At 37.0% G+C, this 12,576-nt stretch overlaps 2 protein-coding genes across 2 annotated transcripts; one reads left to right on the forward strand and one right to left on the reverse strand.

The window, feature by feature from the left end:
- On the reverse strand, positions 1–6,080 carry slc5a8l (solute carrier family 5 member 8, like). The gene is made up of 15 exons (XM_037679457.1): positions 5,727–6,080; positions 4,425–4,490; positions 4,207–4,258; positions 3,984–4,051; positions 3,369–3,523; positions 2,997–3,137; positions 2,783–2,912; positions 2,599–2,687; positions 2,213–2,325; positions 1,562–1,629; positions 1,371–1,457; positions 1,041–1,216; positions 468–577; positions 269–354; positions 1–176 (listed from the first exon to the last, which is right to left on the reverse strand). The coding sequence occupies exons 1-15, from the start codon at positions 6,078–6,080 to the stop codon at positions 63–65; spliced, it is 1,809 nt and encodes a 602-aa protein (XP_037535385.1). The 3' UTR covers positions 1–62.
- Positions 6,081–8,605: 2,525 nt separating this feature from the next.
- On the forward strand, positions 8,606–10,612 carry tshba (thyroid stimulating hormone subunit beta a). The gene is made up of 2 exons (XM_037679458.1): positions 8,606–8,767; positions 10,334–10,612. The coding sequence occupies exons 1-2, from the start codon at positions 8,606–8,608 to the stop codon at positions 10,610–10,612; spliced, it is 441 nt and encodes a 146-aa protein (XP_037535386.1).
- The last annotated feature ends 1,964 nt before the right edge of the window (positions 10,613–12,576 follow it).

Below are 12,576 nucleotides of genomic sequence, written 5' to 3' on the forward strand. Positions count from 1 at the left end.
CTTGTTTATACAAAAGGTTGTGCATTTTATGCATTTATAGAATGAAAGTAATTACAACGGTGTTACAACTTTGTGGCCTTTTCAAATTCTTTGCTTGTCGCGTCGATGTCCGTAAACGCTGAGTTGTCCACTCCCATGTGAAGGTCTGCTGAAGCTTTTTGTATGTCGTTTGATCCCTGTAGTGGGTTTACAACATAGCATTAGTTTTATATTGTTACAGACACTTAGTTACTAATTATCTAACAAATCGACGGGGTCAGCATCTTACCTTTGATTTACTGGAACAGGTGAAGCATAGCAAATCACTCTTCTTGACAAACAGATCAGAGTTCAGCTTTTCTTGCTTGCATCCACCTATAAAACACATTTTAAATCTCTTTTGTTATTTTAATGGAAATCAAGCCTTTATATGAAGTGTTTTTGTAATTGTACAGCTGATCTTTTTTTACGCTACGGTAACAAATTACCTGTGATCATGCTTAACAGCAGGCCAGATATCATTGTGGTCAGCATGCCGAGCAAAGAAAAGTAGACGTATGACAGAGAGTACCAGGAGTCTGCTATAGGAGGCCTGAAACTGACACAGAAATAGATTTAATTTAGTAAATCTGACAATATTTAACACTTACATCTACTGGAACTCCTTTTGATGGTAAGTTAGATGACTATAGACTCAAAGTTTGGTCCACAGATAGAAAATAGTAACAATGATCTGAGTTATAACGTAGTTTACAATCATTTAAAACAGGTAAGACAAAAACAAATGAGCCAAGGATATTTAGTCTTTTTTTTTTTTTTGTTCTATGCAGTGACTTTACCATTTTATTCATTTTTAAAATAACTGCTGAGGTGTACAAATTTGTCATTTTAGTGATTAGGCATTAAACTAAAAAAGATAACTGTATAAAATTATTTAAAAAAAACGTAAAGCTCTTGTAGAGTCACAGTTTCCTAACGGCTTGTTACATCCTCTTCACAGTTCCTGTTAATCTTAACATTCATGTAAAAAGAAGCAAATGTTTTCAAAGGAACAGACTAACGCAGGTTGTGCAGTGGTCCAGGGTGTCGCTGTTGTGCTTTGCTCCAATGTTTTGTTGCAGCCTGCAGTGCTGAGGGGCAGAGGATTCGTCTTGTCATCTGTCGGTGGGTAAATCTGGCCTCCGATCCCCACCCACAAAGTCAACACAAGGCCGATGATCATTCCTGAAAGTCCTCCCTGAAAGGTGAGGGTGACTCTGGTAAATTCTTTCCTCAGTGAGTCAGTGACTTGAGCGTAACATGTTGATTTAGCACATTTTGTTTCTTAGCAGCATTTATTGACTTTGTGAAAAGGTGTGCTTTAAGAAGCTGCAGGAATGAGAAGTACTCACTATTGAATTTGATGTGCGGAAAAGCATGCCTAGTAGATAGAGACCAAGAAGAGGACCACTGATCATACCAAATATGGACAGAGCTGCCTGAAAAAAGAAGAGTGGGTTCAGGAGACCTGCAGTTCTTCTTATTCAACACTTGGTGGGGATGGAGAGTAATAAATGGCAACAGTGGCTTTTAACACTTTTACCTGCAGAACACTTCCCATCACTGAAGCAACCCCAGCCATGCCAATACACAACGCTCCAAAGAACACACCTAAGATTTAATTACATAAAATATCATTAAAAGCCTTGTTATAATTTGCAAAGTACATATTGTTGCAAACAAGTACAATTCCCATGATTGTAAAATGTAAATGCTTCCAAACCACAGATTCTCAGTAGTGTTTGACCTATTAAAGGAAACAGGCGAAGTGATTGAGCCGTGGAATTCCTTTCACTTCAAAATCCACACCCTCTAATTTAGACTCCACAGAGGTTCTGAGAACTGCTCCTCTCCTGCACCTACAAGTTTTTCTAAGAAAAACTGAGTAATGAAGTAATGCATGTTCTAACTTTAACCCAGTTTTTGTGAAGTCTGCTTGTACTGAAAGATAGATGGTGATTTTTAGAGTTGAATCAGCATTATTTTCTTTGTTCTCAGTTATAAAATGATTTATGTCCATATCTGCAACTCATTTTTAATCATGATTATTATCGCTGGCTTGCAAGCGAACTGTCAAAGATATTAGATAATGACGCGGCTTCCACTTTTATCTCATGACCTTTAGGGAGTCTGAGGATAAAACAGGAATCTTGTGTATTGCTGCGTAATAAAACCACATTTTTGCACAACTTACTCAGACCCATGTTCATCCAGGTCACTTGCTTGGCTGTGAGATTTTTGCACAGAGGAAAAATGAAGTCTTCCACAGTGACGGCAACAAGAGCGTTAATGCTGGAGGACACCGTGCTGAGAAAACGTGCAAAGGTTAGATTAGTTTCAAAGTTAGTTTACATTTTAACTAATTTTTTTATTTAGCTTGTTTCTTTTGCAAAGGGTGCAATTTGCATTTAAAAGTAAAACATTTTGCAAAGAATGGGATTTTTTTTTTATGACGGCAAACTCCAGATGTTACAAGTTTATTCTATAACCAAAATTACATCTTTTCTGATTGAAGCATTTTTTTTTTTTTTTATTACAACAATGTATTAAAGTTGACTTTATGTTTGTGTGACGTCTCACCTCAGGGTACCACTATATGCTGCAGCCACAAACAGCCCTGGGATTCCAGGATAGTCTGCCAGAATATCCATCACAAGGTAGGGCAGCAGCTGGTTTACAAATACAAACCAACTTTACTTTAAATCACACGGTTTTGTTACATCGCTAAAAGCATTCTTTGTGTGTGACGGAAGGGTAGAAGCACCTGGTCTGGGGTCGTTATATCACCATTTGAAAGTGGGTCACAGTTCTTGTAAATAGAGTACATGGTGAGGCCTGAAAAAACAGCCAGACTCACGGTGACCCACAAACCAACCATGTTCACATACAAAGACCTGAAAGATGAAGGAGGACATGTCAGGACGTGAAACTGCTCACAGCCAGAAAGCCTTTCGGCGTTGCGTTACAGTTCTGCTCACATCTTGGCATGTCCTAAGGTTTTGCAGGAGATGTAGCGCTGCACCTGAGACTGATTGATTGAGTAAATAGACACCCACATTATGCTTCCACCAACTACAATGGTCCAGAAAGTATGTCGCTTCAGAGGATCTGGGTCAAAGCTGTGAACAACAGAAAGTTAAAAGATTTGAAGACAACACTTTTCATTGACATGCACAATGAATGTTATGTGGAAGATAATTCCTTTGGTATTCAATTGAAACTAAGTCACACAAATTACTTCTATGAAATCTATTGGGTTTTTCCTGCGCTTGTACATTCAACACTAATCAAATTCCTTTGATGGACAAAACACTAATTTGGTATCAAAATTTGTCTTCTTGTTTACGCACTCAAAAGCATCCAGTCGGCCTCCTTCACCAGCGTCTTCCCAAATCCTCGTCAGACCTCCCTGTATCACAGCTCCTCTGGCAATAACAGCCACAAATCCTGCCAGCATGATTACCATCTGCAGCACATCTGTCCAGATGACCGCCTTCAGACCACCCTGGGACAAAATACACACGATACACAGGAATATTTAAAGGAACATTTCAGATTTTTTTTAAAGTGGAGTTCTGTGGAATTATGATGTCAGTATTTTACCTGCAGTCGAAACCAGTAGGAGTGAAGTCGCTTTGGAGAATCAGAGAGATGCTCTCATGGAAGAGGCAAGCTTTACTCCTCCATGAGAACGTTCCTCTGGTTCTTCAAACTGAGATCATTCAGCCTGCTGTCTGCTGCAGGTAAGATACTAGCTGCTGATAACTCTACAGAACTCCTCTTTGAACTGGTTCACTATCTCGTTTATCTTGTTGCTATTTTAGGAAAATCTTCAGAAAGCTTTATTTACTTGAAACTCAATATAAATTTGATTTAAAAAGAACATGACTTTAACACATCAAATCTGTTTTGCCCCAAAATGTAATATTAGAAAAAAAAAAAAGTATTTATTAGATCATACCAACCAAAGTACAGTAAACAATGCACACTGCTCCTGTAGCCACCAGCACTCCCCACAGATCCAGCCCAGTGACTTAAAGTGGGGAACAAAAGTTTTTAGATTCAGAAATATAATAAATCGATTTAAAATATATCGCTGTGAGCATATTAGGCCAGACTTTCTACAACTAGTTTAGAATTTAGTCAAATCAAAAATAATTTTTGATTTATGTGTGAATTTTGACTTACTTTGGTTTAGTGCAAGAGCTGGAGCATAGATAACTAAGCCGGTGTACAGAGCCTGAAAAAGATATCCCCATTAGATAATTAGATGGAAACAACAAAACTGGTATCTTGAATCATCTGTACATAAAGTCAAAAAGAACAGATGCTGATAATCATATTACAATAACTACCTGAATATTTATTTAGTTTTTGTTTTGCTTTTTTTTAATACAATGAGTTACCGTCTGCACGATGTACATTGATGTTCCAATTAGCCGTATAAGCCGGTTGAATCGCAGCTCCAGGTACTATAATGAAAGAGGAATAGACAATCAGACAATAAAATAAAACTTTATAGCCATATTATAGGCATAAACGTTGTGATGAAAAATCTGCTGCTGCTTTTGATTTCTTTACATTGTGTTTCAAAAGGATCAATTATTTTCTGCTCAGTTTTGAAAGTTATTTTAACAGTGTTCTTTCAGTTCAAACCACTCCAACACCAGGAAGATGAAGCCTACAAGCCTAAACCCTGGATTAGATGAACGTTCTCTCTGATCTTGTGTCTGGTCTTAGCTAGCATTTTCCCACAAGTTTTCTATGATTTTTAGATAATGTTCTTCTTTCATAGATAAATCTTTAAGACCTAATACTTTTTTCTTTGGTCTTTCTTCATATGTTCTCTTTAAAAAAAATAACAACATCGAGCTTTGTCAGTGTTTTTAGTGAATACTGTTTAGGACTCACTTAATGTTATATTTTTGTATTTTCCTGTAGATTCAACAAATAAATGGAATTCAAAATGTGTCTTCATAGCCAGCTGCTACTAAAATAAACTACAAAAATAAGCCCCTAATTTAAAATGGCTGTTTTAGTGTCAACACCACACCGGTTGCTACTTGTAACTAATAACTAGTTTATAGCGGGTGTTGTTTGCTCAGAACAAAGCACCTGAAGACGTCATTCCAACTGGCTCTGCGTCAGGTTGTATGTTGTGTGTTTCACAGCACTGGTTCATCCCTTGAGTTAATAAATGCCTTTTTAAACTTGAGTGATTTAAACATCACTGTTAAATGAATTAGTCAACAATGACAAATTAAGTCATAAAAATATTAAACTGAAAATTCAAAACAGCAGTCAATTAAAAAATATATACTTTTTTTTTTAAACACACAACATAAAGCAAATTTTGCATTTTGCCCAGAAAGTGTAGCTCCACTAAAGAATATTCTTGCAAAAATTAAAAAAAAGAAAGAGGCTCAACTCTTCTGCAAAGTCTCAGTTTTATACATTATCAGCACTGGTTTCTTTTATACCCACTTATTATGAAAGAGATGAACCAGTGATGCATCATTATATGGACACTATGTGTCCCGTTTGTTGACCATACACAAACATGTTGCCTGCTTTATTTAAAGATTGAACTGAAGATCACCAATAAAGCATATCAGTTCCAGTGATCTTTTTTAATAGCTGAAGACATTTCATAATCACCAAGTCATTTCTTTCTGTATAATAATTAACAGTTTTTCTTCTGTTCCTACCTCATAGGCACTGGTGATCCCCAGTCGGTAGAAAAGAGGAACGAAGATTTCAGCGGTGATGGCAGACATGATGGCGTACGCGAAACCAAAGAGCCAGAAGGCAGTACCAAACCGGTAAGCCTCAGCAGGTGTGCCAATGACTGTGATGCCAGACATGAAGCTGGCTGTTAGCGACATGGCCACTGGTACGGCTGTCATTTGTCGTCCCCCTAACAAAAACTCGGCACTGCTGGTCTCCTTGCGACCCCGGATGGCTTGGAAAAGGCCAATTCCAGCAGCAAACAGAATTGTTCCGGCAAACACCACATAATCCCAGACAGAGAAAGTGGCCACTGGGCCGCCTGTTCCAGCCATCTTTAATTAGACACAAAGAGTAAACGAAGTTCTACGGTTGCTATTCTCTGACCTTTGGTTACAGTGAAAAATGCACTCGTACCATTCAGGCTTGCTAATGTTTGATGTTTGTTACCAGTCCATTTATGCAAATTCCATTTTCTAAAAAAAAAAAAAAAAAAAAAATAGATGCACTAAATATGGTACAAAAATACTCTACCAATAGTTAGATCTATTCAAATTTGACACATCTGTAAGTTTCCCTTCAAACCTTCAGCAGCACGTAGATAATCCAAAGATTTCCAGCTTTCAGTTCTCCATTGCTCCCAGCTGTCACATCAACAAACAGCAGTTCAGTGAAATATATTAACCATCTCCCGTGCAACTGAAGTCTAGTCAGCTCTGATCCATTCAGCAGACAATAAAGATTAGTTCACTTTAGTTAATGATCCATCAAGGACACAAGGCAGTGAAGCTTGTCATAATTGTTGTGATTATAAAACAAAATGATCTTTTACTAGGTTGCTGGTTGCAATCTCATGGCGAGGAAAAAGCTGCTTGTTGTCAATAAATCTATTTTCCTCTGGAAATGGAATGATGGAGTGACACTCTTAAAGACAGGTCTGTTTATATGTCCAGGTTACTCAGTACCCTTTGGTTAAATAAGGAAGTCCAAAAGGAGGGAGTGTAAAATCTTCAGGGTTTGGTCATTACTCCTGCTTCTGAATTGTTGTCACGTGTGATTATTTTTTCATCACCTGTTTTTATCATTTACTATTTTCGGATACGAATTTCACTTCAAAGTCAAAACAATCATCAAGAAAAAAGCAGGCTTAAGTAAAAAAACTAAATCTAGAAGAGAAAGTTTACATTTTTGCCAAGAATCTTTGTTAAAAGCATACCAAGTATTGAACCTAAAAATTATTATTTTGCCTTCTTTCGGCTTCTGCTTTCTTCAGGGGTTGCCACAGTGAACCGAGTCGCACGAAGATTTGGCAATTGCTTTTACGCCGGATGCCCTTCCTGACCACTGAGCTACCACAGCCCTCTGTGTGGAGCATACAGCAGCTATGTAGGGTGCCCAGGGGAGCAGATGATGGGGTTTAAGAGCCTTGCTCAAGGGCACAGAGTGGGGCAAATGAGGGTGGAGGCAGGTGTGGGTGCTTCACCTATCCCACTCACATTTTGATGTCGTAGGTATCTGGAGTTGAACCTGTGATCTTCTGATCACAGGCCCGCCTTCTCTGCACCACCATTCCCCACCTAAAAATGTCTAAAAATGTTATAAGTTAGCAAAAAGTCAGGTTTTTTAACCAGGAATGAAATAACAAGAAAGTTTAGAAATACATTAACAAAAAATATTCACACATCAATATATTTTTCAAGTAAATAAAAAAAAAGAAACAAATACTTAATGCACAAATTGACAGACTTTTCAGTATTATTCTGACTTTTTGATAAAGGATAGGAAATCAAGCGTGGTGGAGACAAATAAACTGTTGATTTAAAAAAAAAAAAAAGCTTTAAAAGGAGAGAAATATCAGTGCATTGTGTATTCTGACATGAGAGCACATTTAATTTAATCAGGATGAATTCTCATGAAAAAACAAAACGCCAAACCAACACAGCGATTTTAAATAGTCTAATAATTACTTAATGTGTTCACAAGAATTTTACTATTCTGACTAATCATTAAATGAATGAATAGATAATAACGCTCTGTACAATGGATGTGTAGGGTGGGGATCTTTCATTTTAGACCGTTTTTTTATTGTCCCTGACGAGTTCACCAATGGCATAAAAACTGACGTCTACTGCTGCCGGTTTTACCTACTTTGAAAACAGATTAGATAAACCTGCAGTCGATGTTTCTTTTTAGAATGGTTGGTACAAATATGTGCTGAGACAGATTTTTTTTTTTTTCCTGCTTATGCTGCTGCTCATATTAGTGTAAATTTTTAACTCAACAGAAACTTCCTTTGAACACGCTCTGACACTTTCACAGCCATTGTGAAAACCTTTCAGTTAACTTTTAATCAAAACAGTGACAGACGGGTTTGTTATGAGAAAGTATAGTAAACTTAAGTTAAAATTTATGTATTTTCTTAGTAAAATGTGTATTCTTTCAAGCATAAGTAAAGCTTCATGGTGTTTCCTGACATCTAGTGGACACTGGCCCAGAGGCTACTTTGGTTATAATTGCATGGTTGTTGCATGAGCTTCCATTATGAAGAATATTATTATTTATGTCATCTAGAAAATGGACTAAAAGTTCACTGCATCTTTTTTCGTCATTGATCGTAGATAAGAGTTATCTTGGATTAAGATGGATTATATAATTGTGTATAAATACTATTGAGCAAAGTTCTTCAGACAGAATCTTGTCGGGTCTTTAAGAAGTCGGGTCTCTCAAGGTGATTTTCACGTTGAGAGAAAACTTGTTCAAGAAAACAAACTTCTTTTATCCGTGTTCATTTGTCTATTTGTCTTTTATTTTATGTTGCAGGGCCAAAAATAATTGGAGGAAAAAGCACATTTAGACAAAAATGGACACAACAGTTTTAAGCTGCTGGCTCCTTTTTCTGCTGTTTTGTCCAGCTGTCCCCATGTGTCTCCCAACGGACTTCACGCTGTATGTGGAAAAGCCAGAATGTGACTACTGTGTGGCAGTCAACACCACCATCTGTACTGGATTTTGCTTCTCAAGGGTATGCACTTCATTCTGATAGAACTAAAAGCTGCCTTTTATTTTTAGTTTAAAAAAAATGGACAGTTAGTCTCATTACCGTTTTGACTGGGAGATTTCATTACATTTACTACCCTTAAAAAAAAAACAATGAAATATGAAAAAATATAATTTCAGTTTTTAAAAATGTAATATAAAACCTTTAAGACATTGGTGTAAAACTAAACATTTAGAAAAATAATATTATAAATAATAATCGTCACTAACGTAAATACTTTTGTGTTGTTAAGATAATTAGACAAAATTAAACTAAATTTAAGTTAGTTTACGTTTTCTGTATAGAAACGGGGCGGCACAGTGGAGCAGTGGTAGACCTGCCGCTCCTCGGTGAGAAGGTTGCCGGATCAAACCCCGGACAGGGGGACATCCTGGCTGGAGTCTGCATGTTCTCTCTGTGCATGCATGGGTTTTCTCCGGGTACTCCGGTTTCCTCCCCCATACCAAAAACATGCATGCTAGGCTGACTGGTAACTCTAAATTGTCCTTAGGTGTGAGTGAGAGAGTGAATGGTTGTCTCATTTGTCTCTATTTGTCCCTGTGATGGACTGGAGACCTGTCCAGGGTGTCCCCCTCTTCTCACACTGTGACTGCTGGATATGGGCACCAGTGACCCTCACGACCTGAAAAGGACGAAACGAGTAAAGATGGCTGGATGGATGGCTGGATGGATGGCTTGATGGATGGATGGATGGATGGATGGATGGATGGATGGAAATGTTCAATGTATTTAATATATTGTCAGTTTAAAATAATTCTTACACAAGTTTGATCGTAGACTTTCTGATCCACAAATATTTGTATCAACAGTTTTTATAGCAGTAACTTGTAAAGCAACCTTTTAACCACCAACTATTTTGTTCTAAAGTAAAAACGTCACCACAAAAACCAAACTGTACCAGTCGCATAACATTTTTGTAGGAGTTTGACATTGATTTATTTTCAGCCACCCCAATCATTTTAGTAAACTATACTTTTAAGCAATATAAACACTAGAAAGCAATTTTTGATCGGTACTGTTCTTTCACCTAGATCCAGACACACACCAAATTGGAAGCCTCTCTTATGTTTCAAGTTAGCATGCTCACACAGCATGCATGGTATTTTTGTCCTCTTCGCTCCACAACGGGGGACAAAAATAATCATGTCTGATCTACAGTTCTTAAAATATAATCTTGTACTTCCAGTTTTGATATATATACTTGTGTTTTATATTTTTACGTGTGCAGTTCTGTTTAATTTGTTCAGAAACACAAGAAGTCAACTTTATTTATAGAGCACATTTTAAAACAGAATCAACATAAACTTATTTGTTACATTTACTGAACAACAGTATTTATTCTTACATGTTGAAGCGTGAAGAAAGAATATTTAAACAGACATACTGACACAGTATGAACATCACAAAGAGATGAACTTTGGCACGCCTGCTGTGTTTCTTTCATCGGTCTCGGAAAGATGCGCTCAAGCGATCAGAATGTGTTCCGAGATCATTCATCGGTTGTTTCCCATTGGTCTGTGCATCATTCAGGACAGCAACATGCGAGATGTTCTCCGCCCACGCTTCCTTATCCAGAGAGGCTGCACCTACGACAGGATGGAGTACCGCACAACCATTCTGCCCGGCTGCTCCATTCACGCCAACCCTGTGTTTACCTTTCCAGTGGCTCTCAGCTGCCACTGTGGTGCCTGCAGGACGGACAGCGATGAGTGCACACACAGAGCCGGCATGAGTGGAGCCAGGTGTAGTAAACCTGTCAGACGAGTTTATCCTTACCCTGGACAAAGCAACTACTTGATCCCATTTTAAATCCTCTGCATTTCCTGAATGGTGCTTTGTTTAAAACTACTTAACTATTTTAAGAGAATACAGTCCTTTTGTTAGCTTCGAATGAACACAATACTTGCTTTATTACGTATTGGGTCTTGTTTTAACTTGTTTCTGCTGCAGCTCTTCTTCTAAGTTTACAGTAAAGACTCATTTTAATATTTTCGTCAATGATGTGAGCATAACTCTCTAACTTGTAATGTTTACTTTGAAAGACAACAAAGTCCATCCAGGTATTCAATCCTATAATACTTTGAAAGACATTTTCTGAAAACAACCCATTAAAGTTTAATGTCTATAGCTTCCTGACTGTTGTGTTTGACTTAATCACATCCTGGTTTGTAGCTGTTTGTTTACTACACAACAAACTTGTTGTGTTTTTCCAAAATACCACATCCACATACTATATTTACCTGGGATGGCTTTCTGGAAAGCACATGATTGTTGACACACCCAAACACTAAACTCTGAGTTTGTTAGCTGTGACTGTGCGTCATCCTAAGCAGGGTTTTAAAGACAGCCGGAGAACATAAATAGCTTCGATGTTTCAGAGAGGGAGAATGTTTGATAATATCATCATGTGACCTACTGTGACTGCTTCTTTATCTTTTATGTATCCTTTACATATTCTCTTTTCAATCATTCGTGTTTTATTCTTGTACAACAAATAAAAATTTAAAGTCAAACTGAATTAAACATCAGAAGAAACTTGAGGATTTTTATTTTATTTTTTTCTGTTGCGACATTTGTCATGTCAAGAGTTAAAGTCAAACCTTGACTCAACTTTGAGTTGTTTGTTTTGGGAACAGAGGTGGAACTCACAGGACGTGGGTCAGTGAACAATATGAAAGGAAAATAAACGCTTAAAAGTGACTTACAAAGTGATGACGATAAACGAAACCTAATAACCTGCTCAGACTTCCTGTCAGCTACCTACAGAACATCACATCCATGTAATCTCCTGACAGGCCGAATCACAATATACAAATTCATCCTTTGATGGAAATTTACAACCAATTTAAACTAGTGTTAACTTCTAATAGATTTTTGAGTACAACTAATATATTGCACTTGTCAGTACGAGTTTACCTCCCGGTAAATATAATTAAAGAATAGGCTGGTTTATTGGTTATTTGTATTGGTTTTGTTGCTTTTTTTATCATCAGGATGTCACTGAAATTCGCTGTAAACCAATCCAAAATACTGTAGCAAGAGTTCTGATAAAAGAAAAAGTCGTGTAAAAGTATGTATTCGATTTTAGCTTTTCAGTTTTGGTTACTTTTTTATGTAGCACCTTTCAAACATAAGAGTAACCTTTACAGATCAAAGCAGACTTTAAGTATTTTTAAAAGGCATAGTATGAAACAAAATAAGATCATTTTGACAAGTTACAACATGACAATTCTAATAAAAAGCAATTTAGCTCTAATCTTGATTCTATATAATTATTTTCCATTTGAAGTAATCCAAAAACAAGTTTAGTTAAGGTATTCTTGAATTTGGATACTATTGCTCTCAGTGGGTTTGTATTTTTCTTGGCAGCTCTTTGTGAGTGTTTTAGTGCTTGTTTTGTCAGTTCTGGCCTCACCCTAACAGCAGCTGCTGGTGTTCTGGCATTAGACATGAAACTCTCATTGTTAAGCACTTTGGTAACAGGTACTGTTTTAAATGTGCTTTATAGATAAACTTGACTTGACATTTCTAAACATTAAGAAACCCAATCTAATATTTGGACTGAAGTAGTTAATGTTGATATTAAACTGAACTGAAGAAGACTAATTTGTTGGCTGTAAATTAGATATTTATGTATTTATGTTTGCCCGGAGATTAATTTTGTTTTGCATCCATGCATTAGGAGATGAGTGAACCTAATGCAACGAAAGTGATTCATAGTATGAGAATTCTACAATGAAGTTAAATTCAAAGCAGTCTGCTCCTCAGATAAA

The sequence above is a fragment of the Nematolebias whitei genome, chromosome 7, assembly GCF_014905685.2.
Source record: "Nematolebias whitei isolate Nwh7 chromosome 7, NemWhi1, whole genome shotgun sequence".
Lineage (NCBI taxonomy): Eukaryota > Metazoa > Chordata > Actinopteri > Cyprinodontiformes > Rivulidae > Nematolebias > Nematolebias whitei.